This window comes from Rhincodon typus, chromosome 24, assembly GCF_021869965.1.
Source record: "Rhincodon typus isolate 14 chromosome 24, sRhiTyp1.1, whole genome shotgun sequence".
In the NCBI taxonomy this organism is placed as follows: Eukaryota; Metazoa; Chordata; class Chondrichthyes; order Orectolobiformes; family Rhincodontidae; genus Rhincodon; species Rhincodon typus.
Window position 1 is genome coordinate 22698575 of NC_063355.1, and position 13911 is coordinate 22712485.

The 13911-nt window shown below is 39.6% G+C and overlaps 1 protein-coding gene across 1 annotated transcript in view; it reads right to left on the reverse strand.

Annotated features, from left to right (window-relative positions):
* The window catches only part of rsrc2 (arginine/serine-rich coiled-coil 2), a 29342-nt gene extending 19455 nt beyond the window's left edge, over positions 1-9887 (reverse strand). The window contains 5 exon segments of the mRNA XM_048611370.1: positions 1056-1430; positions 1740-1930; positions 4402-4448; positions 5587-5935; positions 9714-9887. Of these exon segments, the coding sequence (XP_048467327.1) occupies positions 1056-1430; positions 1740-1930; positions 4402-4448; positions 5587-5935; positions 9714-9887 (1136 nt within the window).
* Positions 9888-13911: the final 4024 nt, after the last annotated feature.

Below are 13911 nucleotides of genomic sequence, written 5' to 3' on the forward strand. Positions count from 1 at the left end.
CTCTAACCACCAAATGTACACATCTTGTAAAGACAATAATTGGTAGACAGTGAAGAAGGTTTCCTAAGATTAAAGAGGGATCTTGAGCGAATGGGTCAATTGGCTGAGAAATGGCAGATGAAGTTCAATCTGGAGAGATGAGAGGTATTGCATTTTGGTACCACAAACAAGGGTAGGGCTTATACGATTAATGGCAGGGCCATGGCTAGTGTTGTAGAACAGAGGAACCTAGGGGTGCAGGTATATCATCTTTGAACTTTGTGTCACATACAGACAGGGTAGTTAAAAAGGCGTTTGGCACGCTTGTCTTAATTGCTCAGTCCTTTGAGTATAGGAGTTGGGACGTCATGTTGAGGTTGTACAGGACATTTGGTGAGGCCTCTTCTGGAATACTGTGTCCAGTTCTGATCGCCCAGTTACGGGGAGTAATATCAAATGGACAGGGTTCAGAAGAGATTTACCAGTATGTTGCAGAATATGGAAAGTTTGACTTACAAAGAAAGACCGGATAGGCTGGGATTTTTTCCACTGCAGCGTAGGAGGTTGAGAGGCGACCTGATAGAGTTAATGGTAGTGTCTTTTCCCTAAGATGGGGTATTTCAAAGAGATTTTAAAAAAAGAGATGAGGCAAGTTTTTTTTTTAAAGAGGGTAGTTTGTGTGCAGAATTAACTTCATGAAGAAGTGGTGACTGTCGATGTAATTACAATGTTTAAAAGACATGTGGATAAGAACACGAAGAGGAAAAGTTTGGAGGGATATGGGCCAGGAGCAGACAGGTGGAACTAATTTGGTTGGGATTATGCTCGGCATGGACTGGTTGGACCGAAGGGTCTGTTTCCATGCTGCGTGACTCCATGACGCTCAGGTGCAAGTCAAAACTTGCTGGAAGAGTTTTTACATGTCTCAGCATGTGCAAGAAACACTCAGAAGTAAAAAGCTATAGATTAACTCTCTTAAGAGAGCACAGATCACCAGAAGTCTAATAGCAAAATATTCTATTTTAAAAATAGAACATCCAACTTGTTTTATACTACTGGGAGGAAGATAGACTTACTTGCTTCGGCTTCGACTTCGGTGTATCCTGTGCCTTGACCTTGATCTTGACCGAGATTTTAGGCGTCGTTTCTTTTCTCTGCTTCTTGAACGTCGGCCTCGGCTCCTGGAACGCCTGCCCCGGCTCCTTGAACGCCTTCCCCGGCTCCTGGATCGCCTCCCTCGGCTCCTGGAACGTCTGCCTCGGCTCCTGGAACGCCTGCCCCGGCTTCGAGACCTCCTGTCCCGGCTCCGAGATCGCTTGTCCCGGCTCCTTGAGTGCCTGTCCCAGCTCCTCGAGCGTTTGTCTCTGCTTTTTGATCGTCTGTCTCGACTCCGAGACCTCTTTTCTCTGCTCCGTGAACGTGACCTCTTCTTTTCACGACTCCGATGTCGCCTATACATTAGAAACAATATATACTCGGGATTACAAAGAAGACACAGTCATATGCTGCAAATAATCCCAACTGAATAGTTTTAGGAAAATGCTCAACTGCAACATTGACTAATAAAGACAACATTTTAATTTAACAGTTTTAAAGAAGCTCCAAAAAAATAAGGCCAACTCGATTCAAGTAAAGACACAATACTTTTCAACACCATGCCGTAGTAAAGTGGCACAGATATTATCCCAAACAAGTCACTAAGCACATTGGAAATATATTTGAACTCTGAAAACATATATATTGAAATTATTAATACTGGCCTTTCTCTGGATCTGGATCTTGAATAACTGTGAGCTTTTGAAGTTTTTTTGTCTTTCCGTTTTGGCCTGTCTTCTCCATTTTCTGTTGAACTTAATCGCTCCCTCCCTTTGTCATGCTCCTTGTCACTTTGTTGATCAGAAGATTTGTGTTTTTTGGTGGCACTTCTTTCTTTTATCTCCCGTCTTTGTTCCTGTTTTAAGAAGAAGTTGGTTCTTTCAGGAAAATAGTGCAACAAAGAGAGTTAGTATGGGTACTAAAATACAAAGATTTAATAGTGGGTTGTAAAAGCAACAAATCTTTGAATGTCTTAGAAGAAGTGAACTAACAAGCTATCAACATTCAATGCTTTTTACAACACACCAAACCCAAGAAATAGTAATCAAAAAGTGTACACCAATACACGTTCAAGGGATGGAATAGCCTACTCACATTCCAATCATTAGCCATCAATAACTATTCTGTAGGTATGAGATTCATCACTCCACATCTACTGCCAACACAGAAAACCTCTCCAGCTACGCTCAAACCAAAATGAACTTATTCCAATCAAAGATCTCATGTCACACTTCTGAAATTTTCAAATGTCAGTCGCTAAGCACGTTTTACATGTAATAAGCGCAATACACTTAATCCAACTTTATTATTTATCGCATTAGTGATTAGACCTATTTGTATGTCGTTTCAAAGACTTCAATTTCAATTGCTAGGCACTGTTCAGGTCCTTTCAACTAAAACAGCAAAAGAGGTTGCATAATGCAAATTTGTTACACTTTCAAGATCTGATCCAAACTCAGCAATATGCGTACCTCAAAAATTGTACCTGTCTCTACAATGCCCCTTCCTATGTCCAGTTCCTTGCACTTTACAACTTGGGCAATCTCTAGACTATCACCAACTATTTCCAATCAAAGTAGTTTTAATTCTGCAAGACTAGCATAAACGGAAGTTTGGGTCAAACACCAATATCAAAATAAAGCCAAGCTTTTAGAGCAAAACAGTAACAGACTGTCTAGGATGCATCAGATGATGAAATTACTAGCCACAAGATAGGATTGTATTCAAAAGTTTCAATTTTTCCAATTATAATGAAAAATATCAATCCTATACAGAATTTCCCCCACATTTTAGAAAGAATTATTAAACACAGAACAATTCACAGGAAGTAAACTGGCAATCAATGCCTATCTTCTCTGTGAAGATGTCAACTAGGCTTTTTTCTTCAATTAAACAAATTCAAACAACTATGTTGTCAGATGCTTAAATCCACCAGAATTTAGAAAATGACTCAAAAGAATGTTGCATATCCTAGTTTCATGCAACTATAGTGTTTAAAAATAAGGCTGGTGACTAATTTAAACAACTATTGCCTTAGAGAATATTTTAGAATTCTAAATCGTTTTGTGGTAGCCAATAATCACATTTCCAAAAATATTTCAGCCCGTAATCAAAAAGGTCCAAACACCAATAGTTTATTACAGTAAAAACCTCACCTAAGTGAAGTTATTTAAACAAAGTGCCAATACAAATATTTTGCATAGATTTTGGTATGGCCAAATATAGACATTTTCAACTTCTACACATACATACATAAAACCATAGGAGAAAGTAAAATTACCTGACCTATTACATCAAAATACCTATCCATTTGGGGCCAGGGTGGAGGGGGTCGGGGAGGGAGTATCCACAAGCTGTGTGTTATGCATTTAGCCATTAAGTCATTGAAACATGCAAAAGGTACTTATGAACATTTTATTTCCTCCAGATCTCAGCAGCTTTTTATTCACTACAATTTTGTTACATCTATTAGGTATCAGACCTGAAATCTGATTATAATTACAAGCCTCTGAGCTGGACTCAGTGTCATCAATGATGCTGAGAAAATATATTTTGGCATTTGAAACAAAAATACCAGCAAGAGTTTCAAATAGCAAGGGTGAAACAAAGTCAGTTCTGGGCGAAAGCGCATCAAAATACTAAATATGCAATAATTAGGATATAATTTACAAAGCAACATTTATCACAGGTTGGTCAATTCTTAGAACTTTGTAAAATCAAATTGAAATATTTGGACATTATCTTATTCAATGCAGTTTGCAGGGACAAAAACCCTCCCCTTCAAACCAAATTGAATTGACAATTGACTACCACAAACATAGCAGATTTGCTGGGTGATTCTTTCAAGTTACAAAGCAAATACGAGTGTGAATGGCTGATATTTACCTTTTCAGGAGGTAGACTTATATTTTTTGCTATTTGACTCTGCAGCGTCTTCTGCTCGCTGTGTCTCTTCGTGCATTAGCACGCTGAGTACGATTCATTATAGAAATGTTATCATGTGATCTATGTATACAAAGTAAACTTTCCAAACACAAAAATGCCAAAAATCTGTATTGATACCCTCCTAAATTGTAACAACTAAAATATTAAAATATCTGGTCAATTTTAACCTATTTAATATATTGTTCTAATTAGAACTGGGAGAAAACATTTATAGTCATATGCTTAGGTAGGATACAATACTTTGTCATGACAGCTAAGCAATTTTACTTTTGTATAACAAATTTTGGTACTTACCATCCTGTCAGTACTCAATAAATAAATAGTCAGCAGCACTATATTTAGTTCTTAAATTACTTATATGCTACAGAAAGTATTAATTACCTCTTTGCTTCTGCTCCGACTTTGCCTGGATCTCCGGCTTTCACTTTCTGGAAAATGAAAAACTACTACATGAACAAACTCAGTTGCAAAGACAATAATGAGTTTTCATTACAATTGCAGCTTATTTATCCATGCATTGCATAATTTTAAAAAGATGTCAGAACGATCCAGACGAATTGGTCACAAATTCATTTAAGTTCAGCATTTCAATCCAGAGAAAGTGACAGAAAATGTTTTCAGTATTTAATTTGGATTTGGTTTTGCAGCTTTGAGAGAGTTGCAAAACTCTCAGTCTAGAACCATTACATCAAAAACAACTCCAATCCAGGTTAGGTGCTGATCTAATGAATGAGTAATATTCTGACATCCGACCTAACAATCTCAAATGCATCATGAATATCTACTAATTACTAAACTATTGTACAGTATTTCAGACAAGCAAATAAGTTATAGTGTGCAACTAAAATATGCCTTTTATAAAGGTAGTAACAACTCATGTAGCAAATATTTATCACTAGTTTTCTTTTAAGTAGTCTTTTAAGAAAAAAAATGTTTCTCTTGGATATGGCTTGTAAAGTAATGGTGTATCGCTCTTATTAAATTATCTATTTCAGCACTATTATCTTTGCAGGATTCTTACCTTCCCATATACTAAAGAACTATAAATGCAAAAATGTTTTAGCTTTAACTGTAACTGTTTGTTTAGTCTATTAGACAATGTATTTGTTAAAATTTATTGTAGGCAAATGTTTTATGGCTAGTAATCCGAATGAAAACATCCTACAACACTATCAAACTCAAGATTGCTGCAGCTTTAAATTGTAGTATATTAGAAGGCCAATGTGTAGTAGAATTCATAATATTCCCTGATTTCGGGTTACTTGTCACGACAAGAACAAAGAAAATCATGAGTGTGTTGTGAGAAGACAGTAAATTGACCCATGATGCCTCTGTGCAACTTTGATGCAATGTTACATATTGACAGTCTAGAAATCCAGGAAGAAAGCAGCTACCCTATCAAGTAATGTCAGGAAGTAAGGCCACCTAAATAAGGAAGAAAGAATATCGTTGAGTGAAAATAGTCAACATGCAAATTGTAACAATTATTTTCCAATTCAAACTTGAAACTGCAATACCAACATAAAGGTTTAGAATCTTATACATGAATAGGAACAATGTACACACCAGACTTCCGTTTCTTCTCCCTTGACCTTGACCTCGACCTAGATAGTTTCTTCTCCCCAGATCTTGATCTCGACCGAGACCGTTTCTTCTCCCCAGATCTTGATCTCGACCGAGACCGTTTCTTCTCCCCAGATCTTGATCTCGACCGAGACTGCTTCTTGTCCCTGGATCGCGATCTCGTCCTAGACCGTTTCTTCTCCCTAGATCTTGACCTTGACCGAGATGGAGACTGTGAAGAATGGTGCTTGTAGCTTTTGGGAGATTTAGACGTTGCCAACTTCTCGCTTTTCTTTTCTGTGTCCGAAGTAGATTTTTTTAAAATGAGTCCATCCTGTTCAGTATCACTTGCCTGTTGGTAGATTTTAAAAGTTGTATCTAAATTAACATTAATTTTCACAACATAATTTCTTGTTTTCCTCAGTTTCATCTCCTCCTGAAGTTGTTATTCCTTTTCAGAGGTATAGCTGCACCATACGCATACTAATTTTTAGTCCAATTGGTTACTATACAAACAACAATCTTGATGAAGCAAGTAAACCATCTTACCTGATGGGGTGTTGTGGTTCTGGAAGGATCAAAAAGCTTGAGTTGGTATCATGGTGAAACATAGCCATATCTTACCCAGTCCTAACCAAGGGGTTACTGGGTGACAATCAGGCACAGGAAACCTGGCTGAAATTCCTGCTGGGGCTGAGCCAGTTGTTCATATTACTTTTCTGGTTCGGATTAGCTCACTCAGCACAGACTGAAAATTGAAGTTAGGATGTGATCTATTTAATCACTTAGCTTGTTGAGGTAAATTTGCTGAACTACTATGGTAGCACCTATGTTTAGATTAGTACTGCTTATCAAAACTCAAGTAAAAGCAAAACAGGATTGGGATCACTAAGAAGTAGTGCACACTCACCTAGTGTCCCTTGCCCTTTTTCTGAAATAAATCATTGTGCAGAATGTAAATCTTTCTGACTGCTATCTCAAAAGTTTTCTGAAATCTCAACAAATTGAAAAATAGTAAATGCAATCTCTCATCCTTAGAAGAGGACAAGGGATGAACCCTCAAAATTACAGGCTGATTACTATTCCAAGTACGCAGTAACTGTTTGAGACAGAACAAAGTCAGATTGAAAGGGATTTGAGTTCAGAAATGGTAACTTAGGACTGATTGTTTGACTGGAGTTTCTTTTGATGATGGATGGGCAGATAAAAAGTCTGGTAGTGAAAGTTATCTACCCAGTTTCAGGAAGTCACTGGCCCACATAACAGACTGATTCACATTGGATAGATGGCAAATATTAAATTGGATTAATGCACGGCTGAAAGGTAGATTGCTGTTTCAGCGATGCTTGTGCTGAGACTAATAACCTGGCAACTGTTAACTTCAAATCTTTATAAATACCCAAAGATGGAATATTTTTCAAATTGCTGTTTATAAGAAGTGATACTGCATGTCTGATGCAGAGACCAATTAAGTTAATCAATGCACAATAATTCAAATAAATTGCTGCAGGTTGCAGCAGAGAAGTGACAAATGAACTTTGACAAGAGTGAAATCAAGATTAGGAAGTGACAGCATGGATTACAATTCAAATAGAAACATACATAGTTACCAAAAAGTCTTCACAATATTTATGTGGGCAAAAAACTGTTTCCTGAATCACCAGGGTATGTGCAAAGATTATCCACTATGGGATGCCAATCTCTAGGGAAGATGGAGGATAGGGTACACCAGTAAGAGACCTTTAGGATTTTCAAATGATATGAATGAAGGAAGATTTTTTTTATTGGGCTGGGGAATGAAGGATTAGGTAGCATATCAGAATGAATTAAATTAATTTGCATTCATTAGATATAGCTAGTCCAGGTAAGACAAACTTTGCCCTATAAATTCAGGAATTAATTGCAGGGCAGACTCCTGGCCTCAAGGTGAAGCCTAGTGCAGATTCCCTGCTTTAGAAGGGCTGTAAGGCTGAACTCTTATCTTTATTTCTTTATTTTTCTAATTTACACCCAAGATTTTATATCTTTGTACCTAAGATGATGCTGGAAATGTAGACTTTGTACAATTTTCACTATACTTCATGCGTTCTTATACATAAATACATATAAAATAAACCTAATTCTAATTCTAAGTTGGAAATAGCAATTTTAAAACAAAAATGTCACTGAAAAGAGACAGATCACCAAAGCTTTGACTTCAACTCACGAGGCAAGGGCAAAAACGTCAAACTGTAAATCACCAAAACGTGTAACACATCTGGGAATTTGCTTTTGACTGGGTAAGGCTTTGCCATGAGGAACACTTGGCTTCCCAGGCTCACGGCAGGTACTTCAATAAAGGTGCAAGGCTTGAATGTGTTCCTTTTCTTTGCAGAAATAATGAAAGAGGTGGCTTGAATGAAGCATAAACAGCAAGAGTGGCTGGGTTAAATCATCTGTTTCTGTGCGATATATGTATCTGGCAGTCATTCATTAACTTGGAAACACTACAGAAAATGAGCCATTTACCATGATACCTGCATTGTAAAAATTTCTCTCAGTGCGGTCTAGAACAAAATAGTACAGCACAAGAACACGCCCTTTGGCCCATGATGTTGTACCAAAAATGATACCGTATTAAACTAATCCCTTCTGCCTGTCCTTGGTCCGTATCCCTCCATTTCTTGCATATTCATGTGCTTATCAAAAATGTCCCTTAAGCACCCCTATCTTAGCGTTTATCATTACCACTCTTAGCAACACGTTGCAGACTCCTACCACTTAGTAGTTTTGAAAAAGATCAATTGTTTTGGTAAAGTCTTTCGATTACCAGTGTGATCATGCTTTCCAGAGCTTAAAGCTGGCATTCAATACATGATAATATATTAATAACTTGGCATATTACAGCACTTTAACTTATTGGAGCACCATTATTTTCCTATAAATAAGCATCAAGGTTGTTAGAGTCATCAAACCCCCATCAATACCCATTTTGCATTTGTAGTTTTCAGCAGCGTAGTATCATCCTAATACGAACCATCTTCCTTGCACTGCATCCAGCAACTCTACCGTGTTTCTGTTATCCAGTGTCTCTTGCTACAAGCACACTGGCCTTCGACAAGAAACTTGGCATCAAATCCCCTCCTCTAATCTCAGGGTTAACAGTTTAGATTTTTATGTTTTTGAAATGCTGTTTTCAGTCAAAGGTAAAAATATCTTTCATAAAGATATTGGATCTGTTAGAGAGTAAATAACCCACTGAGGTTTGCAAAATAAAAGTAAATCTGTGTTTATGGTATATTTTTAAAAAGCAACACATCATTCTTTTCCAACTTTGCTTTTTTAAAAAAAATCTCACTTTATGAAACGGTGGGTTAGCCTAACTACATACTGGAAATTATCCAATTTTAAGAAAACAAAAGGCAATGAGTGGGACGTTTTACATAAGGATAGCAGAAAATGCTCATCTCAGATAAGTACACTAAAATTAAAGCCAGGCTGACCATGAATTTAGTCAAAGTAGTCAAGTAATTTATTACTCAGGAGACTACGTTTTGTGATTCGAATACAAACTCCAGGGCCCAACATCCCACTGGCGCTTTAGTCGGTTCTCCAACCTAATTCAACACGATCCACTGAGCTGAGAAGATCACAAGAGCAGTGTGGGCCTCAAAAGCTTTCAGCTTGAATAAATCCTTTTTTTTTCCGATACCAAATATTGTTTTCACGCATTATGTACATAAAGTACGTTGGGACAAGATGACAAGTTGGAGATCCTGACGGCCCTTCCATTAAAAATGTGCACAATAAATAAACTTACAATGCAGCGACTCATCATCAAGTTTTCAACACAGCAAGCCAGTGGTTTAAACAAGTTATCAAGGCAAGATAAATAAAAGCAAAATCGGATTCTCCAATATGTTAAATGAGCAAATGTTACTTTGACATGATGTGGAAAGAGTTTCATCTTGATGTCGTTTATATTTAAAGGGACGAATGTTCCAGAAAGAAAGAGTATTTCCAAGATGGCGCCAACCGCCATTTTCTACTCAACGACTGTGCTACCACACCGCCCGGTGCGGACCTCGGGAAAATCCCGAATTTATCACAGAGACGAGGGATATGAATGTTATTTACTTCATAATACTCACCGCCATATTCCCAAGCGTTTTCGTAAGAGAAAAGGCCGTATGTCCGCCGCCGATACGGTCAGCAGCCGCCTCCCAGCCGACAAAATGCTCAGTGACGAACGGCCTCCTCGCGCTGGTGCATTGTGCGCACGCACTGACCCGCCTCCACAGGCTTGTCATTCCCAGTCATTTCATCTGAATTCAAAAAACATCAGCTCTTGAGGGCTGTATTGATTTTCAGACTATTTGACAATAAATTTCGCTCTCACGGATTTTTGACAGTATCCTGCAACTGCACTCAGCATACGCAACAATAATTTCACACCTTAAAAACGTTGACTGTCTCTCTCTCTCTCTCCCCGTGTGCTACCTGATCGGCTAATTATTCCAAACACATTGTGTTCTTATGGAGATAGCAAGAACTGCAGATGCTGGAGTCAGAGACAACGGTGTGTGGAGCTGGAGGAACACAGCAGGCCAGGCAGCATTAGAGGAGCAGGAAAGTTGACATTTCGGGTCAACTAAACGTCAACTTTCCCGCTCTGATGCTGCCTGGCTTGCTGTGTTCCTCCAGCCCCACACACCGTTGTCTCCACACTATGTTCTTACCTTAGGTTTCAAGCTTCTGCAGTATTTTGCTTCCACACACTATAAAAATTTCTATTGTATTTATATATTCAGCCATAAAATCACATTATGTAACAGTTACGCAGAACCAAATGGGACACTATTCCAGAATAAGGACATTTGTTCCAATAAATGGATTTCAGAGCTTTTCGTTAAAGGGTTGGAGAGGCTCACAGGGCAATCCACCCTCTACTAAAATAGGGATGCAAGTTGTGCCAATCATGTTGGTTGGATGACTACACAACAGTTTGAAGCCAAAGAACGGTATATAGGTCCATAGGTATGTGAAGAGAAAAAGATTAGTGAAGGCAAATGTGGGTCCCTTACACTCAGAAACTGGGGAAGTTATAATGGGAAACAAACAGATGGCTGATCAATTGAATACATATTTTGGTGCTGTCTTCAGAAGAAGACACAAATAATACTCCGAAATATTGGGGAACACAGTCTAGTGAAAAGTTAGAGGAAATCAGAATTAGTTGGGAAATAGTCTTGGGTAAATTGGAGCGACTAAAGGCCAATAAATCCCCAGGACCCCATTATCTGCACCCTAAGGTACTTAAGGAAATAACCCTCGAAATAATGCAGGTCATCTTTCATGATTTTATAAACTCTGGAACAGTTCCCATGGATTCTTAAATAATGTAAACCCATCATTTAAAAAAGGAGATAGAGAGAAAACAGGAAATTGTAGGTCAGTGAGCCTGGCATTGCTATTAGCAAAAATGCTAAGAGTCCATTATAAAGGATTTAATAACACAGCATTTGAAAAACAGTGGCAGGATCAGACAGTAAGCATGGAATTACAAAAGGGGCATCATGTTTGACAAACATGCTGGAATTTCATGAGTGCAATTGGTAGAGTGATTAGGGTGAACCAGTTTACTTGGATGCAGTTTACTTGGACTCTCAGAAGGCTTTCAATAAGGATCTACATTAGAGATTAACATATAAACTTAAAGCGCATGGGATTGAGGATAGCGTACTGATATGAATAGAGAACTGGTTCACAGAAAGGAAACAAAGAGTTAAAAATAAACAATTCTTTTTCCGAGTGGCAGCCAGTAACTAGTAGGATCCCGCAGGAATCAGTGCTTCGACTTCATCTATTATATATTAATATATCAATATATATTAACGATTTTGGTGAGGGAACTAAATGTAGAATCTCCAGGTTTGCAAAAGATACAAAGCTGGTGGGGAGGCTGAACTGGTGGTGAGAATGATGCAGGGATGCTTCTGTGTGATCTGGACAAGTTGACTGAGAGAGCAAATGCATGGCAGATAATGTATAATCTGAATAAATTTGTGGTTATCCATTTTAGGAGCAAAAACAGGATGGCCGATTATTGTTTGAAGGACAGTAGATTAGGAAAGGGGAAGATGCAACAAGACCTGGGTGTCCTTTACACTATTCACTGGAAGTAAGTATACAGGTACAGCAGGCAATGAAGAAGATAAATTGAATGTTGGCCTTCATAGTGAGAGGATTTGACTACAGCAACAGAGATGCCTTGCAGCCATTGTACAGAGTCTTGGTTAGAACAAACTTGAAGCATTCTGTGCTGTTTTGAGGAAAGGATATCGAAGGAAGGATGTTCTGGCTATAAAAAGAGAGCAAAAAGGTTTATCAGACTAATTCCTAGGCTGATGTATGAGGAGAGACTGGATCAGTTAGAATTATACTCACTGGAATCTAGAAGAATGAGGAGGGTGGTATCTCATAGAAACATATAAAATTCTAAATGCAGGAAGAACGTTCCCAATGAGTGGGCAGTCCAGAACCAAGGGTCACAGTCTAAGGATATGGGGTTGAACAATTAGAACTGAGATAAGGAGAATTTTTTTCATTCAGACAGTGGTGAGCCTGTGAAATTTTCTGTCCCAGAAAGTGGTTGAGGTCAAAATATTGAATGTTTTTAAGGAAGAGTTAGATACAGTTCTTAGGGCTTAAGAGATCAAAGGTTTATGGGCAGAAAATGGGAGCAGAATACTGAGTTTGATGATCAGCCATGGTCATATTGAATAGTGGAATAGATTTGAAGAGCTGAATAGCTTAGTCTTGTTCCCATTCCTCATGTTCAAGTTTCTCTCTCCAAGTATGTGCCCAAAGAATTGTAGTTGTTGCTTGGTGATCATCTGCAAAAGGCTTTCTCCTGTGTCTGCTTTCCTCCATATTAAAACTCAAATTAGTTGTGTCCAACTAATCCTGATCATACTTCTCAGAAACTACATCTCTGCTGGCTTTTTCCCTTCATTGTTTTGCTTAAACAGTTTTCCAACTTTTATATCTTCGTAATAACTTTGAACAGATTCAATATTTCAGTAAGCTAATTCTGCCTTCGTTCAAATTTACAAATAAACATTTCATATCCCAATATATTCAAAATAATCGTAGAAACACTACAGAGTTTAGTCCAAAGAACAGTTAAAGTTATCAGAGACAACAAGGTGCAGGGCTGGATGAACACAGCAGGCCAAGCAGCATCACAGGAGCAGAGAGGCTGACGTTTCGGGCCTAGACCCTTCATCAGAAAAGGGGGAGGGGAAGGGGGTTTGAAATAAGTAGGGAGAGAGTGGGAGGCGGGTAGAAGAGGGATAGAGGAGAGGATAGGTGGAGAGGAAACAAACAGGTCGAAGAGGCGGGGATGGAGCCAGTAAAGGTGAGTGTAGGTAGGGAGTTAGGAAGGGGATAGGTCAGTCCAGGGAGGACGGACAGGTCAAGGGGGCGGGATGAGGTTGGTCGGTAGGAGATGGAGCTGTGGCTTGAGGTGGGAGGAGGGGATAGGTGGGAGGAAGAACAGGTTAGGGAGGCAGGGACGAGCTGGACTGGTTTTGGGACCATCTCTAACACCTCTCTCCCCTTCCTGGACCTCTCTGTCTCCATATCGGGCAACCACCTAGAAACCGATATTCATTTCAAGCCCACCGACTCCCACAGCTACCTAGAATACTCCTCCTCCCACCCACCTTCCTGCAAAATGCTATCCCCTATTCCCAATTCCTTCGCCTCCGCCGCATCTGCTCCCAGGATGAGGCATTCCACTCCCGTACATCTCAGTTGTCCTCGTTTTTCAAGGACCGTAACTTCCCCTCCTCGGTGGTCGAGAACGCCCTCAACCGTGTCTCCCACATCTCCCGCACCTCATCCCTCACACCCCGTCCACGCAATAAGAACCAAAAAAGAATCCCCCTCGTCCTCACGTACCACCACACCAACCTCCGGATCCAACGCATCATCCTCCGACACTTCCGCCATCTGCAATCCGACCCCACCACCAAAGACATCTTTCCCTCCCCACCTTTATCTGCTTTCCGGAGGGACAACTCTCTCCGTGACTCCCTTGTCCGCTCCACACTCCCCTCCAGCTCCACCACACCCGGCACTTTTCCCTGCAACCGCAGGAAGTGCTACACCTGCCCCCATACCTCCTCCCTCACCCCCATCCCAGGCCCCAAGAAGACTTTCCACATCAAGCAGATGTTCACCTGCACATCTGCCAATGTGGTATACTGCATCCGCTGTACCCGGTGTGGCTTCCTCTACATCGGGGAAACCAAGCGGAGACTCGGGGACCGCTTTGCAGAACAC